The 23,484-nt window shown below is 43.6% G+C and overlaps 1 protein-coding gene across 1 annotated transcript in view; it reads right to left on the minus strand.

The window, feature by feature from the left end:
• Positions 1–259: 259 nt before the first annotated feature.
• Positions 260–23,484, minus strand: part of col9a3 (collagen, type IX, alpha 3) — a 113,774-nt gene continuing 90,549 nt past the window's right edge. Inside the window, exons 26-32 of the mRNA XM_052031687.1 lie at positions 21,316–21,360; positions 18,277–18,309; positions 17,356–17,502; positions 14,262–14,316; positions 9,818–10,000; positions 7,021–7,098; positions 260–1,091 (exon numbers count right to left, since the gene is read on the minus strand). Coding sequence (XP_051887647.1) covers positions 907–1,091; positions 7,021–7,098; positions 9,818–10,000; positions 14,262–14,316; positions 17,356–17,502; positions 18,277–18,309; positions 21,316–21,360 — 726 coding nt within the window. The 3' untranslated portion in view covers positions 260–906. The remainder of the gene's footprint in view (positions 1,092–7,020; positions 7,099–9,817; positions 10,001–14,261; positions 14,317–17,355; positions 17,503–18,276; positions 18,310–21,315; positions 21,361–23,484) is intronic.

Genomic DNA, 23,484 nt, shown 5'->3' on the forward strand with positions numbered 1-23,484 from the left:
AAGCTGGAACTTAGTTCAGATTGGCAATTGCTGGGACTGAGTTAAATTGTATTTTTTTTCTGAAAAGTGGCTTTATTCATTATCTTACAACAGATGGTGGCAACAGCTTTATTTTACAGACAACAGGCACCCACAGAAAAATAAATATTTTAAGTCAAGGTTACAGCATCATATTTAGTGGATGCAGGAGTTTGACAGGGATTTATTCATTTATGGAAAATGTTACACAAGGGGAAGGAATAAGATAACAACAAGCCATAAATTGTTTGGTAGAATTTACAAAAACTATTGCAGTTTCTGTACACAAAATGTGTTAAACTAGGAGTAGCACACATTGAGGGGTAGGTATGATCAACCATACTTCTGTTCAATAAAAATGCACATGGGTACAAATGGTGTAAATCTCTTTTGCCCCTGACTTGGCATAAAATTGGGAGGTGTTCTTAAATCTGGACTTGGGTTACTATACAAAACATTGAGCGTTAAATTTATATCATATGTACAGTGTAACCCCTTACAGTTGAAATACTTTAACACCAAAAATTAATAAAGGGTGCTTCTTTGAGGTAAGCATTAATATTTGATAGTATTGTTTAACAGACAATGACAAGAAATAGTGTAACTGAATTAAAGGGACTGTTTAAAAAAATGTTAAAAAATTCTAACCAGACAAGACTAACTGCAGATAAATCTTTACATATCTCAAACAGAATTAAAAATGATCTAGAAACACAAGATTAAAAGTGAAGTGTCAGTTTTTAGCACCTTCTCATGAACATATAAGACACTTTTGGTACCAGGATCCGAAACATTGATCAATTGTCTTTTTTTTTGTTGTCTCTTTCTATTCATTCAATCTCAGGGCTGTGCTTCAAGTTTTCTTATTTGCTTCTGTGATCATCCACTTCATGATTTTTTGGAAGTTCCTGCTTTTACTGCCGCAACAGCTCCCTGACAGGCGGAGGTGTCGCAGATTCCTGGGGTTCCCATAGCGCCGTTCCTCCCGGGTCGTCCTGGCTCTCCTGGATAGCCTGGGTCTCCTTGTTGCCCATCACGACCATTTTTACTGAGTCCCATTGCGCCTGGGGGACCTAGAGACAGGAAAGAGATGGAAAGTCACAGAAAACACTAGGAATCAAACCCTTAGAATAGGTAATAGAGTAAAGGAAAATTTTTGCAAATTTACAGGTCATTTAAAAGTTGGTAACAAAATCAAATAATACCTATATTAGCAGCTTTCAAATGGGCAAATATTCCAATAACCAGTCAAATATCCCAGTCAACCAAAAATGGCCGTTACCAATTCCTTAAGGATAGACCCTAGCATGTTCCCTTCTTCTGACAATAGATTAACTGGTCCATAGTTTAATTTTCTTTTTACTATTCTTCCTTTCTTATGTAGAGTTCTATTTGTTACCTTCCAATCTGTGGGAACCATCTTAGGATCTATAGAATTTTGGAAGATGATAACCGGTGCATTTGCTATCTCCAAAGCCATCTCCTTCAAAATCTGGTCCTGGAAATTTATTGCCTTTCAGTCCCATTAGTACTAAATCTTTTACTAATACTAATTCCTTTGAGCTCCTCATTTACTCTAGACCTGTAGTTATCCACTATTTCAAGGAGGTTTCTGAGCCGTTTTCTATTTAGTAAGGCATTTGACAAGATCCCATGTGTAGGCTGGTCCCACATGTAGACTGGTCCAGAAGGTTAAAGAATGTGGGATCCAGGCCAAGCTGGCTGATTGGATCCAAAATTGGCTTGGTGATAGGAGGCAGGGGGTAGTGTTAGAAGGATGTTTTTCTGATAGGAAGTCTGTGAATGATGCTATTCTGCAGGGATCAATGCTGGGACCTTTGCTATTTGTGATATATATTAATGACTTAGATGTGATTGTAGGATGTATGATTAGTAAGTTTGCAGATGACACAAAAATTGGTGGTGGTGTGTAAGGAAGATTTTCTAAGTCTGCAGCAGAATATAGATCAATGGAAAGTTGGGTGGAACATTGGCAGATGGAATTTAATCCTGACCAGTGTGAGGTGATGTATTTTGGGAAGTCAAATCGGGCTAGAATGTATACAGTAAATGGTAGGGCACTAAGGAATGTTGATGGACAGAGAGACCCAGAGGTCCAAGTCCGTGGTTCCATGAAAGTGATAACATAGGTTGATAGGGTGGTGAAGAATGTATGTGGCATGCTTGCCTTCATACGTCAGGGCATAGAATATGAGAGACTCAAGAAACTGCAGATGCAGGAATCTGGAGCAAAAACAAACTGCTGAAAGAACTCAGCAGGTCAGGCAGCATTGTTGGGGGTGGGGGAGGAATTGTCAACATTTTGGGTCAAGACACTGCATTATAGAGAGTTGGGACATTAAGATGCAACTTGCAAGACACTGGTTCAGCCACACTTGGAGTATTGTGTGCATTTCTGGTCACCACGCTATTAGGAAGGATATGATTGTGCTCGAGAGATTCCTGTAATATTCACCAGGATGTTGCCTGGATTGAAGGACTTTGGTTATGGGAAGAGATTGGACAGGCTGTGCTTATTTTCCCAGCAGCGAAGGAGACTGAGGGGTGAGCTGATAGAGGTATATAAGATGAGAGGCATAGATATGGTAGATAGTCAAAATCTTTTTCTCAGGACAGGTTTAGCAAAAAAAGGTGGCACAATCAGATATAATTACTACATTAAGAGGCATTTAGACAGGCATTTTAAATGGGCAAGGCATTGGAGGATACGGTCCTAATGTGGCAAATGGGATTAGTGTAGATGAATTAAAAGGTCAGCATGGGCATGATGGGACAAAAGGCCTGTTGCTGGGTTATACAACTCTGTGACTCTAAGACATCAAATAATTGTTTAATTTTGCTGTCAGTTCCTTATTCCCCAGTGTAATGTTTCCTGTCTCAATCTGCAAGGGCTATCTAACACTAACTTTAGCTGATCTTTTCCTTTTTAAATATCTATAGAAGCTGTTACAATATGTTTTAATGTTACTCACTAGCTTATTCCCTCACTCCAGTTTCCCCTTCCATATCAATGCCTTAGTCCTCCTTTTCTGAATTCTGAATTTTTCCCAATCCTCAGGTTTACTGCATTTTTGTCAATGTGTAAGCCTTTTCCTTTGGACATAGAATTGTACTGCGCAGAAACAGGCCCTTTGGCCCACCAAGTCCATGTTGACCATTTTGCCCATCTACTCTGACCTCATTTGCCTACATCAGGTCTGTATCCTTTTACAGCATGACACTTTGATAACCACGTCTAGATTATAGAACATAGAGAACACAGAACAGTACAGCACAGTACAGGCCCTTCGGCCCATGATGTTGTGCCGACCTATATAAACATCTACTCCCCGATCAATCTAACCGTTCCCTCCTACACAGCCCATAACCCTCCCTTTTACTTACATCCATGAGCCTATCTAAGAGTCTCTTAAATGTCCCTATTGTATCAGCCTCTACCACCAGCCCTGGCAGTACATTCCAGGCACCCACCACTCTCTGTGTTTAAAAAAAAAACTACCTCTGACATCTCCCCTAAACTTCCCCCCTCTGAAAGAAAAGATCACTTTTCTTGACTGATTTTTTTTGCCTTAAAAGTTCATACATTATTATGTATTAATTATTTAAGTACAAGACATTGCTTGATTATTGTCATACCTTTTAATATATTTTCCTAATTTACCATAGCCAACTTTTGGTTAGGCCACACTTAGAGTACTGTGTCCAGTTCTGGTCGCCTCATTATAGGATGGATGTGGAGGCATTGGAAAGGGTGCAGAGGAGATTTACCAGGATGCTGCCTGGATGAGAGAGTATGGATTATGAGGAGAGACTAAAGGAGCTAGGGCTTCACTCATCGGAGAGGAGGACGATGAGGGGAGACATGATAGAGGTATACAAGATATTAAGAGGAATAGATAGAGTGGACAGCCAGCGCCTCTTTCCCAGGGCACCAATGCTCAAAACAAGAGGGCATGGCTTTAAGGTAATGGGTGGGAAGTTCAAGGGAGACATCAGAGGAGGTTTTTCACCCAGAGAGTGGTTGGTGCATGGAATGCGCTGCCTGGGGCAGTGGTGGAGGCTGATACGTTGGGCAAGTTCAGGACATTGTTAGATAAGCATATGGAGGAGTTTAAGATAGAGGGATATGTGGGAGGAAGGGGTTAGATAGTCTTAGGCGTGGTTTAAAGGTCAGCACAACATGGTGGGCTGAAGGGCCTGTATTGTTCTGTGGTTCTATGGCTTTGTTGTTTGCATTATTTAGATATACAAAATTAATGCAGTGAAGCTCATAGGGATATACTGGCATGAATTAAAATTGGTTGTCAGGTAGGAAACAGAAAATAGGAATACATGGGACTCTCCTAGGGTGGTAGGCAGCGATGCAAAACTGGATGGGGTTGTGAGTTCTAAGGAGGACGTAAGGGGGCTTCAAGGCTACACGGACATGTTGAGTGAGTGAGCAAATACATGACAGATGCAATATAATGTGGAGAAAATAGAAGTTAGAAACTTAATTGGGAAAAACAGAATGGAAATATTACTTAAGTGGTGATAAGTTGGGAAACGCTGATGTACAAAGGGATCTGGGTGTTGTCACTGAAAGCAAACCACAGGTGCACAAGCAATTAAGGAGGAAAATGCTATATTATTTTTCATTGCAAAAGATTTTGAGTGTCAAAGCAAAAGTATCTTGCTACAATTATACAGGGCCTTGGTGAGACCACACCTAGAGAATTGTGTGCTGATTTGGTGTCCTATGGATGTACTTGCCACAGAGGGAGTGAACAAAAAAACAATGGGAAGGTAGGACATATGAGGACAGATTGGGTCAACTAGGCCTGTATTCACTGGAGTTTAGATGCAACTCACTGAGACAACACCTTTCAAACCCATGAACTCCACCAACTACAAGGACAAGGGCAGCAAAAGCACAGGATCACCACCACTTAGAAGTTGCCCTCCAAGCCACACATCATCCTGACTTGGAAATATATCGCCGTTCCTTCACTGTTGCTAGGTCAATATCCTGCAACTCTCCCTAGCAACATTGTGGGTATACCCACACCTCAAGGACTGCAGCCTTTCAAGAAGGTAGACCATCACAACCTTCTCAAGGGCAACTAGGGATGGGCATTTAAATGCTGCCTCAGCCTGCAAAGCCCACACTCTGTGAATGAATATACAAAAAAAGAGTGAGAGAGAATCTTATGAAAACACGCAAAATACTGACAGGGCTAGACAGACTAGATGTGGGTAGGATTTTTCTCCTGGCTGGGGAGGTCTAGAATGAGGGGTTATGGTCTCAGGATCAGGATTAAGACATTTAGCACTAAGATGAGGAGAAAATTCTTCACTCAGTTGCCTTTTTAGTGTCTTGCTGCACCTTCATGCTGCCTTACAGTGACATGTTACATGGTTCCTTTGAACTTCAACATTATCGAATCTCTTACCACTTAAAACAAAATACTCTGCTTTTCTGTTTTGTTCATGAAAGTGGATAATTTTACAAGTTTCCACATTATACTTAAGTTAGGAATTTCTTTAAGAAAAGGAATTCCTAACTTCTGCCTTCCCACCCCAAGGACTTAAGGATGAATGTAGAGTTTAGCAAGATTTTGGGTCGCAGCAAGGTTCTCAGTTCAAATCCTGATCAGTGCCAAATTACTTTTTAGTCATAAAGTATATTTAAGACAACCTTTGGTCCTACATATACAAATGTTTCTCTTACATGTGCACCAGGCATTACTCACATTGACAAGCTATTATCAGTTGGATTTGACCCCTCAGATCAGGCACAGTCAATGGGAAATTTTCTCTCATTTTTAGCAGCTTGTTATGAGAAATTATCTGATCCTTTTATTGCCTTTGCTTTAAAATGAGCAACAGTCTTCTGTCATTTTTTTTAAAGGTCAGTATTAAAGATTGGCAAATATTCTAATGTAGTAGTCAATTGTAGATTATTCAACAATGAGATTACAACCAAGTTAAATGGAAATTCAAAAATGTTGTTGACGGATACAACCAAATTAATCTTGGCAGGAGTTAAACTCCAATCTTACAAGCAAATTTAAGATTCACTTTTAGATCTGCTCCAAGTAAACAAAGCTTTGGGTTTACAAACTTTGGAACAGGATGAGGCATTTAGCTCCTTGAGTCTGCTGCCTCATTCACTTATATACCAGCAGATCTGTTCCTTAATTGCATTTACCTTCCTTGGATCCATAACTCCTAACTCTTAACCAACAAAAACCTGTCAATATTAATCTTGAAATTTCCTGTGAAACTGCAGACTCAACAGCTTTTTGGGGGAGAGACTTTTGTGACCTTTGTGTTTCACTGTGGGAAATGCTGGAATTGTTACAGCCTCTACCACGAGTGATAATTACATTCTAAAGAACTGCTGTAATAATACCAACTATGTTAAGGTGTGATCACATGAAGATTCACTTCTAAAAGTACTGTTGCAACATTGGTCTCTATTCCTTTAGCGCCTTTCACAGTAAAATGCCCAAGGCACTTGACAGACAAAAACCGACACTGAGCTAGAAAAGGAGAAATGAGGACAGATGGCAAAAGCTAGTGAGAGAGGTGCGATCTAAGAAGTTCCTTAGAGGCAGATAGATTTCAGGAGAAAACTGCAGAACCTGGGGATCAGGCAGATAAAGGCACTGCCACCAGTGATGAAGTGAAGGAATTCAAGGAATATTCCGGAATTGTTCCAGATATTCCAGAAGGCGGTTGAGCTGGAAGAGGTTACAGAGATAGAAAACTATATTTATCTGATTTATTTTGTACATTAAATTGCATATTGCACATCACAGTAAGTACTTGTTCTTTAAACATTATAATGATTAATATAATAGCACTTTCTTTAATATATTAACAAACAGGAAAATTATACAGGGTCCACACATAATCTGTCGTTGGAGGAGAACAAAGTTCTTTGATTAGGAGTACAAATTTGTAATTTATTGCAAATAAAATAAATTTACGGCATACCTGGAGGTCCTTGAGGTCCTACTAAGCCATCAATTGCTCGGCCAATAACACCCTTATCTCCCTTTATACCAGGATCACCTTGAGATGAGCAAACAGAAAGACTCAGAGTGAGCACAGTTTCATTCAGCGGAGTTTTCAGAGGCTGAAAACAATTAATGATTACTACAGAAAGCAAACTGCTGGAGGAACTCACGGGTTGAGGAGCATCTGTAGGGGGGAAAGGAATTGTTGATGTTGAAAATGTTTTTAATCACAAAAAAATTAACATCTTCTGGACGTCTACCCCATAAACCTCTTCCTTAACCCCAATGAAGTCTGGTCAATCCTCAGCTCCCTCTTTTACAAGCAACAGTGATGCATGGTTGACAACACTTCAAGAATTCCCTCCTCCAACTTTCAGGGTAACTAGGACAGGCAGGAGATCTGAGGCTATGGTGGTGTAATGGTGCTGTTACTGGAACGGTTATTCAAAGACATGGACTAGCAATCCAGAGAACCAGGTTCAAATTTCAGGAATTGTGGAACTTAAATCCAATGATTTTTTTTACATTTAAATAATGAGCTTATATCAGAAATGATAACCATGAACATCGTAAAAATCCAAATGGATTTGGATTAAAAATGGAGAATGTTCTTACTCCAGTCTAATGAGATACAGTACCATCTCATTGGGACTTGAACCTGCAATGTTATGGCTCAGAGATGAGAACACAATCACTGAGCCAAGGCCAAAACATACTGGCTTCTGTAGAGGTTGTACACAGAGCCAGGGGTAGTGGTGGAAGCAAACAAGATAGTGGCATCTAAGAGGCATTTAGACAGGCACATGAACAGGCAGGGAATGGAGGGAGATGGACCATGTGCAGGCAGATGGGATGGGTTTATGCTGGCAGTCTGTGGTCCAAAGGGCCTGTTCCTGTGCTATACCATTCTATATTGTATAGGTTTAGTTTAATTTGGCACCATTGTCAACACAGATGTCATGGGCTGAAGGGCCTGTTCCTGTGCTGTACTGTTCTATGTTCTAAGTCACAGAATACACAGATTCAGGAAATCTTGCAACATGTACCCAGTGTTGTTGTGCTCTGGGTATGGACTCCAACTGTAGCTGGTTACACACACACACACACACACACACACACATATATTGTTGTTTGTTCTCTAACCTGTTCATAGATAAACGTACATTGTCACATAGAGGATAAATTGGACAGTTGGTCTACCTAATCCTAATCCACTGTATCTGAGTTTGAATATCTTTAAAGATAACAATAATATTTTCAGACTGAAGCGACTCACCGTCCGAGCAAGCGAACCGGCTCGGCGGTCGGGTCGCGCGTCGTTGAAGCGGCGAGGCCCTAGATGGCGATGGGCCTTCGTCTTCCCCGAGCGACAGGGAGAACCCGCACGCGGGAAAGGTTTGATGACGTGGCGTATACGTCATTGCCGTTTTGAGTGGGCAGGAACAGGCTCTCTTAAAAGGCCTGCACAAGGCGGGAAAATAAACCAGTTCTGTTCTGAAACTCTACGACTAGTGTCTTGTGTTCATTCCACAGTAGCAACTGCTACAAGACGGAGTTTGACCAAAAAATTTTAAAAATACATCAGGTTTTCTGCTTTTGATTATAAACCCCACAAAGAAAACAGAATCACCCAGTCTTTGGACTAAAACACCAAGAAGCACCAGAAGTCCCAAACTCATGGAAAGGAAGAACCAAAATAACTGTGGGTTATTGTGATCAAAGGGTGGGTGAGGGCAGGGTCAGGCACTACTTTCAGAAGGGAACTGGATAAACACTTGAACAGAAAGAAAATGCTGGACTGTGGGGAAGGAAAATGGGAAGGATAGCCCTAGCAGGGAGTGGGCTAAATGGCCTCCGCCTGCACTCTGAGAACGCCCCCATCAACCTAAAACCAGGGCCGTGGGCGGCTCTCACAGATTCCTCAGAGTGGATCCAAGAATGTGGCTCGCTTCAAAACACGCAACGTTGTCAAACCTTTCCTGATCACCTGGCTGGCTGGTCCGATGGCAAATGCTTCCCATTGTCTCTGACCTTATCATCTGTCAATAGGAGTCAACCAGTACTGTTGGGCTTAAATTTTGGCCATTTAGTCGAGGGCAAACTCTTTTGGTCATCAAAGTCCACTCTTCTTGATGGTGTAAAACATTACACTTGACTGGACCCGATATTCCCCCCTTCCATCACCGTCTCTCTGTGGGGACGGACACACCATCCTTCATCACCAGAATGACTGCATGATTCAAGAAGGTGGCTCACTACCACTTTCTCAAGGGCAATTAGGGATGGGGCGATAACTGCTGGCCTTGCCAGAGATGCCCAGATCCTGAAAAGTAAATAAGTAAGTAGCTTGCCATGTTATTTGAACAACATATCCATCCCCTGCATTCTCTTTCACTGAGGTGATCAAGGTCACAATATCTTGGGTCACTGTCATTTTCCATGGTGCTGAATGTACCCAGTAGCTGAGAATATTGGTTAGATTTTTGGACACTGAGGGAATCAGGAGGCATGGGGACAAGGGGGGGAATGGATGGGGGTCGGGATCAGCCATCTTGTCATTAAATGGAAGAGTGGGGCCTGAAGGCAGAAGGGGCCACTTCTATTCCTGTTTGTAAGCACAAAGCTGCAGCCAATGCTTTTGTATAGTTAGCGCAGGCAATCAAAGACAAGTTTCTCCCCCGTGTTATAACTTTACACATTTAGATTTGAGGTAGACTTGGGAACCCAAACAGTCAGACTCGACGTGAAGTTAAAGCCTTGCACCTTGCTCTTACCTCGAGGGCCTGTGTCACCGAGCTCTCCTGATGGTCCACTCAGTCCCGGTGAGCCTCGCCTGCCCGGGTGGCCAACTTGGCCCTTCGGCCCTGGCGCGCCTGGAGGACCAGGGGGTCCACGTCGCCCTATCATCCCAGGAGACAGTGGCCTCCGCAGGTTGTTTGCTAATAAGGCAATTTGACCTGGAAGAAGAAGTAATTAAAAACCATTGTTAAGTTTTCATCGTTAACTGAGCTTTACACGAAGTTCCTATGCTTATAGGTTGTTGGCATACGTCGGGAGTGTGAGGGAATATTCTCCACCAACAATCCTCAGGAAGCTCGACACCAGCCAGGTTGAAGCAGCTTGTTTCATCAGCACCTCATCCATCACCCTAAACATTCAGTCCTTCCATCACCAGCACACTGTGGTGATATACAAAATACACAGCAGCCACTTGCCCAGTCATCTACCCAACAGGTGTACGGAAATTCCACAGAATCCAAATTCCGTCCATGTCACAGAACGTACTGACTTGGAAATCTGTCACTGATTCCTCATTGTCACTGGGCCAAAACCTGGAACTCCTTGTCCAATAGGAGAGTGGGGCAAGCTTCAGCACACAGAATGCAGTGGTTCAAGAAGGTTGCTCAGCTCCACTCTCTCAAAATCTGGCCTTCCCAGCAATGCCCATATCCCATAATTGAATAAAAAACCTACTGTAAACATTTCTTACAATTCAGACTTTTCATTGTTGCAAGGTAGTTAAGAAGAATTATGTTACTGTAATCCCTTTCATATTTTCATTATGTCCGTAGTGCTTCACAGCCAGTTAACTAACTTGAAGTGGACTGTTATGAAGTGTGAAGTCTCCATTGTGCATATGCAATCCCGAGTTGCAACAACAGGATTGCAACGGAGAGACAGCCACCCTTCAGCTGATGGTGACTACTGTGGGGAAGATGTTGGCCAACTCATCCCTGCTCTTCTGTGAGCGGCGGTGTGTGATCTTTTACACCTACCTCAGTTTAATGTTCACCCAAAGGCAGAGTAACACTCCTTCGGCATTGCACGAGGTGAATGATGACTCCAATTGTGGAATAAGGGCTCGAACCCACAAATCTCATGGTTAGCCATGGCCATTGAGCCAAGACAGGCACTCAGCTTCACTGCATCAGTGCTACAATTTGGGATTAGCCTTGCATAACAGTTCAAAGTATTCTGTGTTAATCTGGTGGGTTTGTGAATCTCTGGGTTTTGGGTCATTGCTGATTATCACCAGACAGCAGAGAAGGTGAGGCAGAGTCTGGATGGTATCTGAAGTGCAGGGGGAACAAAGACCGAGGGAGGAGAGGGGTTCCGTGTTTGAAATCCTAACAATTACAGCAGGAGATGAAGAGCTGATTCTCATTTTCAATGCCTTCTTTATCTGGTTAGGAGCGCATGTCACATATTTGGACTTGAAGAGAACCTAGATAGTGGTCAAAGTCGAGTTTATTGTCATTTGCGCAAGTACGTGTGTGCACAGGTGCAATGAAAAACTTACTTGCAGCATCATCACAGGCACATAGCGTCAGTATAGGGTGAGACTGAACATCATGGTGGAGAGACTTCAATTTATTGTTAGTTCAGTCAGAATTTAAACCCTTGCTAAGTAATCTGAACTGTGTAAATCTGCCAATTAAATTGCATGGTTCTATAAAGTTATCCCAGCAGAACATTTCAAAGTGCAATGTTAGTTCTGAATTAGGACCAGTGACTAGACTGGGGCTTTATCACTGACTTCACTGGGAAGTTTCCCCAAGTACAGGGGAATAGTACTTCAAACTCTCAACAATGATTCTGGGCTGATGTGTTCTATAAAAACAATAACCTAATGTTTTAAAACCCATTTACACAATGCTACATTAATTTTCAAAATAATAACGTCAAGATATTAGGTTTTAAAAATGATGAAATAGTCGTGTGAAGTAGATTAATGTTTTAATTTGACAAATTCCCTCAGTAACTTGTGCAGAGCACATGGTATATGTCCATGTATCATATTTGCTGCTCACAAATAACTCCCAGTTACAGCAAAGTTTACCATTGTAAATGCCCAACATTTGCAATGAATTTTTGTCAAGTTAACCTGCACAATGTGGCTGGCCATTGGGTCCTCAGTGAAATCTTTACATATCTACAGGCTAGAAGGAGGTTATTCAGCCAAACATGCCCACCCTATTGCCCATGCTTCACACGATGCCCCTCTCATTCAAACATTTATTTACAACTTGCTGACAAAGTCCAAAGCTTCCCCCCCCCACCCCAAATAGCCATCTAATTGTATCTTAAAGAAAAAACATCCATCAAGTGACCATGAACAGTCTCACTAGTGAAAAATATTTTCATAAAAATTAATTCCATTGGCAAAACAAAGCAATTAGCAATTTGTAAGCAATGAGAAAAGATCGTGGAAGCAAAGAGAAGGGAGAACTATTCCTTTTAGAGTCATAGAGTCATACGGCATGGAAACAGGCCCTTCAGCCCAACTTCTCCATGGCGACTAAAATGCCCATCCAAACCAGTCCCATTTGCCTGCATTTGGCCCATATCCCCGTAAACCTTTCCTATCCCTGTACCAGTCCGAGTGCCTTTTAAATGTTGTTGTAGTACCTGTCTCAAACACTTCCTCTGGCAGCTCGTTCCATATACCCACCACCCTCTGTGTGAAGAAGTTGCACCTCAGGTCTCTTTTAAATCTTTCACCTTTCACCCTAAATCTATACCCTCTAGTTTTTGATTCCATTTTCATGGTAAAAAGATTGTGTGCATTCACCCTAGGTATGCTCCTTTTATAAAACAATAAAACAAACCTCACAACATTCTTATCCTCAATGCAAGGTACAGTCTTGAGAACCCACATTTGGGTGTCCATCAAACATACCTGTAGTATGAAAGGCCAGGGGTCAGATGACAGTGACAACACTACTGACCCCCATGGTCGGATGATAGCATTGCCTATCAGGTCGGAAGCTATACCACTGTCAATCAGGGGTCCGGCTCCGCCCCATTAGGTAAACACCTTTGTCTTGCTGCACCACTCCGACTGGTCTATGCGAGCACCTTTGTTCCTGGCCACATCTACTATTGGCCCGTTTAAAACACCTTTGTCCTTGCTGGGCTACCCAGCCCCCCAGCAGCATAAAAGTGCAGCATGTTTGGTTTGTCTCTCTCTTTTTCTGTGTCCAAGGATGTTGAGGTGAGCTGTGCACTACTCCAGGGCAGTTAGTTAAGGACTCCCGAGACCAAAGAGCCAATGTTTGTCCAGAATCAGGGTGTCCAAACATTGTATAGTTTATTCCTTGATCATTTGTACCCAGTTATTGTGTGTGTGTGTGTGTGTGTGTGTGTGTGTGTGTGTGTGTGTGTGTGTGTGTGTGTGTGTGTGTGTGTGTGTGTGTGAACCTCACCCTCTGTCACGATTTCCCTCCACATTCATGATCTCCTGCTTGAGAGTGTGCGAGTGTGCATCCATTCCCATTCATTCTGTCCTGCATTTGTCTTTGTTAATAAACCGTTTTCAAATTACAAAGACTGTGTGTCCAGACCTTTATCTTTAAGATACCAAAAGAAACTTTCTCACAACAATACCTCACCCATACTGAGGTTGGTGATGTTAGTTAGTTCGGAATTGCTGGGGTTCTGCACATCCATCAAAATTCTGACATTACATGCACACCCTGATGAAGGCCAGTGTGCCAAACACCTTCTTCACCACCCTATCCACCTGTGAGGCCGCTTTCAGGGAACTCTGCACTTGCACTCCTAGGTTCCACAACACTCCCCAGGGCCCTACCATTCACTGTACAAGTCCTACCACAATTTGATCTCCCAAAATGCAACACCTCACATTTATCTGGATTGAAAGCCATTTGCAAATCCTCAGCCCACAGACCCAGCTGATCAACATCCCCCTGTAATTTTTCATAACTTTCTACACTGTCTACAACACCACCCATTTTAGTATCATCCGCAAACTTACTAACCAGGCCTTGTACATTCACATCCAAATTGTTTACATAAATTACAAACAACAAAGGTCCCAGCACCGAGCCCTGTGGCCCACCACTGGACACAGGCCTCTAGTCTGAAAAACAACTCTTGGCCGTCGCCCTCTGCTTCCTACCACTGAGACAATTCTGAATCCAATCCGCTATCTCCTCCCCCAGGTTGCCATAGCCTCTGGTGCAACATTGAACATTTTAATTGATTTATTGCATCCGTGCAATGTGCACACCCCGTCCACACTCTGAGGTGGATGGAAAGGGTCGCTTGGCAGTATATACAAGCTCCTGGGCTGGTAGTTATCCCACACTCAATGTCACCAATTGCCTGGTCATTAACACGTTGCTGTGTTTGGGATCTCACTGTGCACAGGTTGGCTGTCGTTACATTACGTGAGACATGCAAGGCTAGACTCACCGTGGATGAGGCTGTGGCAGAGTTCCCGGATCCGCTGCTCACTCGCCAGCTTCCCCTGTAGGTCAATGAGAAGTGCGTAAAACAACTAGCTGCCAGTGGGCATAAGCAAAGAGATTGTGGGACAGTGAAGTACAAAGTGATGAGAGCATCTGTGGCTTTGTGGGTAGCATTCCTGCCTCTGAGACACAAGGTCCTGGGTTCAAATCCCTTTCCAGAACTCAAAAATCTAAATAGCACTGAGGGAATGTCATTCCCAGGCACCGTGTGCCCCAAATATATAAGATCCCATGGGATTATTTTGAAAAAGAGCAGCGGGGGGGTCCCTCTTGGATCAATAGTTGTCCCTCAACATTGCATTGTTAAGCCACAGAAGGAGTCCATCTACTGAGACATCATACATGAATGAAATGGTGGGAGAGATGGCGAATACATTGATGGTGATCACCACAATTCCCTGGAAGCAGAGGAGGTCCTAGAGGATTGGAAAATTACAAATGTAACATGACTACTCAAAAAAAAGGAAGGAAGCAAACATCAGGCCAGTTAACCTAACATCTGTCATTGGGAAAATGCTGGAATACAGTAAGGAGGTAAGATCAGGACATTCAGAAAATCACAAGAAAATCAAACACAGAAAACTTAGTTTTATGAAAAGGAACGTGTTTGACAAATCTGCTTGAGTTCTTTGAAGATGGAAGCAGGGTGGATAAAGGCGAATCAATAGATGTAATGTAATGAATAGAAGACATTCAATAAAGTGCCACGTAAAAGGTTACCGCAAACAAATAGTGTGAAGGGGATGGGTGGTGAGGGGGAATATGTTGATATGGAGAGGGGATTGGCTAATTGAAAGTAAGTAGAGGGTTGGGACAATGGGTCATATTCAAATCAGGAATCAGAAACTGGTGGGTGCTGCAGAGATCTGTGCTGAGGTCTTGACTACTTACAGTCTACATCAATGGCCTGGAAGGAGGAACCGAGTGTACTGGAACTACATGTGATGTTGTTGATGCAAGGAGACTAACGCACACAAAATGCTCAGCAGGTCAGGCAGCATCTATGGAGGGAAATGAACAGTTGACGTTTTGGGCCGAGACCCTTCATCCAGTCTTGGCCCGAAACATCGACTGTTCATTTCCCTCCATAGATGCTGCCTGACCTGCTGAGTTCCTCCAGCACATTTTGTGTGTTGCTCCAGATTCCAGCAACTGCAGTCTTTCTTGTTCTCCTTGATGCAAACAGAGGTGGGTTAGCAAGCTGTGAGTAGGGCACAGAGCTGCAAAGGGACGTGGATGGGTTGGCTGAGAAGCAAGAGGTTGGCAGATGAAGGATAACGATGGAAAAATCCAACGTCAGCTGACACTGAATTATCTTACAGAACATGTAGGTTACTAGTAGCCAAAGTACTGGACCACTGACTCAGAGACACAAGTCTGAATCTGGAATTAAAGCTAGCCTCAGTAATGGGAATGATTTTCAGCATGGTTAGCCACTGCAGGACTCTGTAAATTGTTGTCATCGATGGCAGTCAGTTACAGGCAAACTGCCTGGATTATATTGAGACAGTGAAGGCTAATCACAAGTTGTAGTCCCCAAGAATTTACATCCTGGGTCGGAGATACTGTGACTGAGTTTCTTGTAATGTTAACTGTAGTTTCTTAGACTGCTGGGGAGTGATGGAACCCTGCAAACATCATCACCACCCACAGGGAGGATGTCACGATAATCTCAGGGCAAGTTAGCTCACAGTTCTCACAAACTATTCCTCAAGATAAATGATCTGGGCAGTAGTTGGGTAGGAATTGAAGAAATTCCTCTTTTCACTCAGTAAGTTGGATCTAGAATACACTGTCTGAGACTGGAAGCAGGTATATCGGCAACTTACAAAAGGGAATTGGAGAAATGCTTAAAGACAACAACTTGTATTTGTATAGCACTACTAACTTAGTAAAACATCACAAGATGTTCATGTAAAATTTCGAACTGGACCACATACGAGTGCTTCACTAGCGGGAGAGTCAAGGGGTCATTGCTACAAGATAAAGGGTTGGTCATTTAAAACTGAGGTGCGTAGAAATGTCTTCTCTCAGACAGGGGTGAGTCTCTGGAATTCTCTGCCCCTGAGGGTGGTGGAGGCCGGATTATCAGATATACTTAAGGTGGAGATTGATAAATATTTTAACGATCGACAGATTGAGAGTGATGGGGACCTGGCACAGAAGAGGAGTTGAGGCCAGCATGAATCAGCCATGATCACATTGAATAATGGGGCAGGTTTGAGGGGCCTGGTGCTCCTGCTCCTGTTTTCTTATGATCTTGTGCTGGTGGAACAGTTCAACTGTTCTTTAAAAGAGCCACTGAAGAGCGATTGACAATGGAACCATCGGAATTGGGGATCACTAGAGAGCAGAATGGAGATCCTGGGAGCTGGAGAGGAATTTGATGTATGAGAATTTGGGAAGTGAGGTGAAAGAAGGAGTTTGCAGGTTCGAGGGATGGGAAGGGAGGTGTGGGGATGGTCTGGGCCATCACAGTTAACTGGGCTGAATGGCCTCTTTCTGTGCTCAGGGGTTTAATCACATCAGCAAAGGGGCACTGATGAGATAGGTCTTGTGACTGACTTATGGGTGAGCTTTATCGGAAAGTCTCTGTGTAATATGGGTGGCGTTACTTTCTTCTCATCAAACACTCTACAGTTGATAAAATTATGAGGGGCATTGATAGGGCAGACGGTCAGAATCTTTTCCCCAGGGTGGAAATGTCGAGTACTGGAGGACGTGCATTTAAGGCGAGAGGGGGAAAGTTTACAGGAGATGTGCGGGGCAACTTTTTTTACACAGAGAGTGGTGGGTGCCTGGAACGGGCTGCCAGGGGTGGTGGTAGAAGCAGGTATGACAGTGGGATTGAAGAATCTGTTAGATGGACACGCGAATATGCAGAGAATGGAGGGATGTGGATCATGTGCAGAGATTTGGTTTAATTCGGCATCAGATCCATGTTCGGCGCAGACATTATGGGCCGAAGGGCCTGTCCCTGTGCAGGACTGTTCTATGTTCCACTAGTGCCCGCCCCAGCTGTACTGCAGGTTACTCACCGGAGGACCCCTTTTACCGGTGACACCGGGGACCCCGCGCTCTCCGGTCAGGCCCATTGGCCCGGGAGGGCCTGGGACTCCATCTGCTCCAGTAATGCCGGCTGGCCCACTGTTCCCTTTGGGCCCCACCTCACCGCGAGGTCCTGGCTACAAACCGGAGAACAGGAAGAGGATTAGTGAAGGGTCCCTATGGGATCTGCCGAAAGATCCAAGGTCAGGGCCGCTGACATTGAATTATTTACCGAATATTTGACCTCTAAGTTACTGGACTAATAGCCAGAGTTCTGGACCACTGATCCAGAGACATGAGTTCAAATCCCACCTGGGCAGATAGGTGGGGAACCTAGGTTCAATTCTATAGAGAAACCTGGCATTCAAGCCATTTTTTGGTAACATTGACCATGGAACCACCAGTAGCTGTAAAAGGCCAGTGAGCTCGGCAATGTCCATCACTGAACACAATCTGCCTTCTGTACCCTGTCTGCTTTATATGTGACTCCTCACCCACTAATTCAGGGGTCATGGCTTTGCCAGTGAGTCACATCCAATAAGCAGATAAATAAGTAAAAAGTATATAAAGATTTCAACATATTCATTCTTTCTTCCCCTGTCCATCTGCTACACTGGTGGTCCCACCCCAATCCTGGACCATATTGGTGCTTCACAGAGGATAAGGGCACTGACTGCCCTTCGAGTCCCCAACTTGCCCGAATACTGAGGGTGAACAGAACGGGTCACCTTGGCTGCCCGACTGCCATCCATTCAATCCTTTCAGATGGATGGTAGGTGGACCTTGTCTGTGTTTTAGCGGAACAGTATCCGAGTCAGTGAAGACATGGTGTATGGTGAGTGTAGCAATGGTTAACATTCTGCCTCTCAAAGCTCCCCAGGGGAGTGTTGCCACTTCTCTGGTGACCTTACCTCTCCCTTCTGTCCCTGAGGTCCTGGCTGGCCCTGAAAGGAAGACAAAGAGAGTGGTTAACGTTCATTACATCAGTGAATGTTCTGATGGAAGATCATTGATATGAAAGGTTAACTTTGTTTCTCTCTCTGCCCAATACTTTCTATAACTTCCAGTTTGTATGTCCTAAATCCATAGTGTTTTACTTTAGTTTCTCAGTGGTCACCCCTCCAAGAGATGAAGTGTGTTTCTGGTGGTGAATGGCAAGGCCTTGGGGAGTGTTGTAGAACAGAGGGACATAGGGATACAAGTACATGATTCCCTGAAAGTGGCATCACAGGTAGGCAGGGTGGTGAAGAAGGCATTTGGCACACCGGCCTTCATCAGTCAGAGCACTGAGTATAGAAGTTGGGACATTATGTTGCAGTTGTACAGGATGTTGGTGAGGTCAGACCTTAAGTACTGTGTGCAGTTTTGATCATCCTGTTATGGGGAGGACATCATTAAGCTGCAAAGATGCAAAACACGATGATACTGGAAGAACTCAGCAGGCCAGGCAGCATCCGTGGAGAAAAGCAGGCGGTCAACGATTCGGGTCAGGACCCTTCCTCAGGACTGAAGATGGGAAAAGGGGAAGCCTATCTTCAGTCCTGAGGAAGGGTCCTGACCCGAAACGTTGACCGCCTGCTTTTCTCCACGGATGCTGCCTGGCCTGCTGAGTTCTTCCAGTATCATCGTGTTTTTTATCTAGATTCCAGCATCTGCAGTCCTTTGTTTCACTATTAAGCTGGAAAGATTGCAAAGAAGATTTACAGGAATGCTGCCAGGACTCAAGAGCCCAAGTCATAAGGAGAGATTGGGAAGGCTAGGACTTTATTCCTTGGAGTGTAGGAGGCCGAGGTGGATGATCTTATGGAGGTGTATGACATCATGAGGGGCATAGATGGGGTGAATGTGCACAGTCTTTTTTCCAGGAAAAGGGAATCAAAAACTGGAGGGCATAAGGTTTAAGGTGAGAGGTGAAAGATTTAAGAGGGGAAACTTCTTCATGCAGAGAGTGGTGTGTATATGGAATGAGCTGCCAGAGGAAGTGTTTGAGGCAGGTACAATAACAACATTTAGAAGATACTTGGTCAGGTACACCGATAGGAGTGGTTTAGAGGGATGTGGGCCAAACGTGGGCAAATGGTTCTAACTTAGATAGGCATCTTAATCGGCATGGACCAGTTGGGCAGAAGGCCTGTTTCCGTTATTCTGTGACTCAATGACTCTATGGTGGGGTAGCAGAAGCGAGCATTGTCTCGCACGAGCGCTCACACACCAGCTGCAAGCCCAGACAGCTGCCACTGGTAGGTGTCATGTGAGCATGGAGAAGATAACCAGAAGAACCTGACGCTCCATGCGTGTGAAGTAGGGAAGATGCAGAAGTTCAGCACGAGCATGCTCCCGTTGATTGTGCGTGCAGCGGGTCATTTGTCTGGATGTCTGTGCACTAATGGTAATGATCCCCACATTGTAACCAACTGCAGGAGGTGGGCAGGGGAGCTCAGTACTTGCTGGGCATGGAGAAGCTGGTTCTCACTGACACCCTGAACCTACAACCTTCTGCTCCTCAGAACCCTTGGTTTATGGGTGGCAGCATCACAATCTGACCACCTCGGCGGGCAAAGCTTCATGTCCCACTCGTGGGATTTCCACCCAGACATTTTCAATGCCAGAGCTGTGAAACAGGAAACCATTAATCCTGTCTCCACAAACGTTCCTGAACAACTAACCAGTGCAAATCGCGGTGTGCCAGACTCTTTCCAGATTGGGGTGTTCTGACCTGTTCAGTGCACTCCAGTCCCTCAACACCATCACAGCTGGCATTTGGATCAGAGTGTCTCAGGTCTGCAGTGTGTCTCCAGCAGAGACCTGTGCCCAGGACCCTGCCCCAGCAGCTCATCAGCACATTGCAACCAGCATTTCGTTATCATATTACATCAGCATCTCATCATCAAAATCAGCAGCTCAACATAACACAAGCAATACCTCTGTCTACACTTCTCGCTGCCTCGGTGAAACAGCCAACATTATCAAAGACCCCAGACATTCTCTCTTCTCCCCTCTCCTATTGGGCAGAAGATACAAAAGCCTGAAAGCACGTACCACCGGACTCAAGGACAGCATCTATCCCACTGTTATAAGACTATTGAATGGTCCCCTAGTATGATAAGATGGATTCTTGACCTCACAATCTATCTTGTCGTGGCCCTTGCACCTTATTGTCTACCTGCACTGCACTTTCTCTGTAACTGTAAAACTTTATTCTGCACTCTGTTACTGTTTTCCCTTGTACTACCTCAATGCACTGATATGATGAAATGATCTGTATGGACGGCATGCAAAACAAAGTTTTTCACTGTACCTTGGTACATGTGACAACAATAAACCAATTTACCAATTTATATTGTGGCCAACATATTGTCAAAATTAGTAGCACATTATCATAATATAAGTAATATTTCATTACCACAATACAACAGCAGTTAATTATCATATCATAACTATAGTTTAATGCCATAACACAAGTAGCATCTTATTGTCATATTCTAACTAGCATCTCATTATCATGTATAGTTATTATACAGCTAATTTCCAATTAGCATGTTACTATTAACACTTTATTATCATATTGTAACCAGTGCTTATTATCATTATACAATCCTCATTACCTTTATACAAGCAGCATCTTGTCATTAGATTACAACCAGCACCTCATTATTATAATATGTATCACCTCATTAGCATATTACATGGAATATGATAATATTACTTGACCAACATGTTCCAAATCAATCTATGCAATCAGATATATATTATAGTTTGCAAAAATTCTTTCTCAGATCATAACTGGAACCTCAATAAGGCTGGACAAACAAGAAAATATAAAAAAAAGATCAGTAAGACTAATTCCAGCAGTGATCATTATTGTTGCTTTAGTGATGGGTACATCACATGCGGGCTCACTCGATGCCTGCAGTGTGATGATCTGCACAGTATTGGTGTAATGGACTTACCATATCTCCCTTCTCCCCCGGTAACCCATCAGACCCTGCGAGTCCCTGTAAAACAGCACATTGCATAGGGCTGAACAACACAGAGGGAAGTTAAATGGAGAAAAAAGACTGTTAAAGATCAAAGGGAAATAATAATTGCTGGAAGCCAGGCAACAAGTGGTGGAAATGTCCAGCGAGTCACAAGTTATTTATAAAATGACAACGGTTTTGGGTCTTGATTGATTTATTGACTGGCATTTAAGCAGTGTTACATCTTGTACCATGTTCCCAGAAACATGGACCCTTGTTCTCTGTCCACCTGTTGGGTCTGCCAAAAGTTTTCTGTTTTTATTTCGGATTTCCAGTATCTACAGGATTTACAAATCCAGTATTAAACTTGGGTCAGAGTTTGCAGAAAGGGACGAGACCCCAAAAATGTGTCAGCCAGCAACATTTACGAAATAGTCCCAATTTTTACTCTGGAGAGACCATTTAGCCCTTCAAGCTAGTTCTACTAATTTAACTGGATTATTATTGATTATCTTCATTTAAAAGTAGAGGCAAAAAATTGGCAACAATTTTTAATTTTTAAAGGAGATAATCCCATTGTTAATCTTAGTGGGAACTTGTGAATCAAAGGGAGTGACTTGATCAGTGAACGGTTGGTGGGCTCTTGGCCTTTTACAGCTCAGTTTATTTCAGATTCCCACATGTGCTTGGACAAACTGAGAAGTCTAAAAGAAGCTGGAGGTCAGGTACTAGAGATGCCCAACTCCTGCCCCACACTTGGCTTGGCACTGAACCCAGCACCGCAGCACTGATGGACTGGACGTCCCAGTCCTGGTATACAGACATCGAGTCAAGTCAGTGGGAAAAGTTCTGTCTTTGAATTACTTTATTTTAAATTTTTGTAATTATTTGTTAACATTTTATGATGTTCTTAGTAATTTTTTTAATTTTAATCTTTCCAGAATTCCTCTGATTAAGGGGGATGGCCATTTCAGAATGAGATCAGGAGTTACTCTTTCCTGCACAGGTGGTAAACCTTTGGAATTCTGTATCTCAGAAGGAGATGGAGCCTTGGTCGTTGAGTTCATTCAAAGCGGAGATTCCTGGACATTAAGGGAATCAAGGGACATGAGTTCAGGATAGGAGACTGGCGATCAGCCATGATCTTGATGAACGGCTGCTGGGTTGAGCCCTGCTCCTAATTTTTACGTTCTTAGTTAAATCTATTTGAACTGTTTTTAAATGTCTCTGAGTATCGGAAATTTAAAAGCAGATGAAACGGCCCCAGTGCCCTGCCCACTTACGGGAAAAGGTAATGATGGTTGGAAAAATGATTCTGACTGGTTCATGAAGGGATGAGTGTGACCACAGGTCCAACTCTACATGGTCCAATTTTAGAGTTCTGAATGGTCCAGCCAGTTCTTACAGTCCAGTGACAAAACCCTGCTGTGTGGAGGCTGGCTCCCAGCTCCAAACACAACAGGATCTGCCTACGTGCCTTGTGTGCTGGTCTGGCTAGCTTTGAAAAGGTTGTGAGTGCAGGGACTGGGCTGTGATCACACTGGGTGGCACCAGCAGCTGTCCATCACCAGAGGATTGGGGTCCAAGTTCTAACAGCTGGACACAGGGACTGGGAACATTGCTGGGGGTGGTTGCGTGCATTCTGTGTGCCTGACCATGGCAGAGACTCATGGGGTTTTAATTTTCTGAACTCAACTGCTGCCCCAGCACCTCGATCTGAAGAAGAATCCAGGGGATGGTCAGTAAACAGCGGCCTGGACTTCCGCTTCCTCCCTTCTTGTAGGCAGTCCCTTGGTACTAGGATAATTTGCTCCCTCTCCGGTTCACTGTACCTGTTACACCCAACTCCACAGAACCCAACTGTTTGGTTTGGCATCAAATCAGGATCTTTTAACCCTTAAACCAACAAATGATTCAAAAACGAGGTCAGTCAGTTGCACGAAGTCTTATTGTTGGGTACATTAAGATGGCTGGGTCCATGAGACTTTGATCCAACTGGAGTTTTGGACAAAAAGTATTAAATTCCACACCTCCCAATGCAGATTTAAACAACCAGGCTGCAGAATTAATGAAGGAAACCTCACTGGTTCAACAGAGCTGATGTGAAAGTGTTCCGGATGGGAACAGGAGCTGGCTGTTCATCACCCTTTCCTGAGCTGT

Source organism: Pristis pectinata, chromosome 16 (assembly GCF_009764475.1).
Source record: "Pristis pectinata isolate sPriPec2 chromosome 16, sPriPec2.1.pri, whole genome shotgun sequence".
NCBI lineage: Eukaryota > Metazoa > Chordata > Chondrichthyes > Rhinopristiformes > Pristidae > Pristis > Pristis pectinata.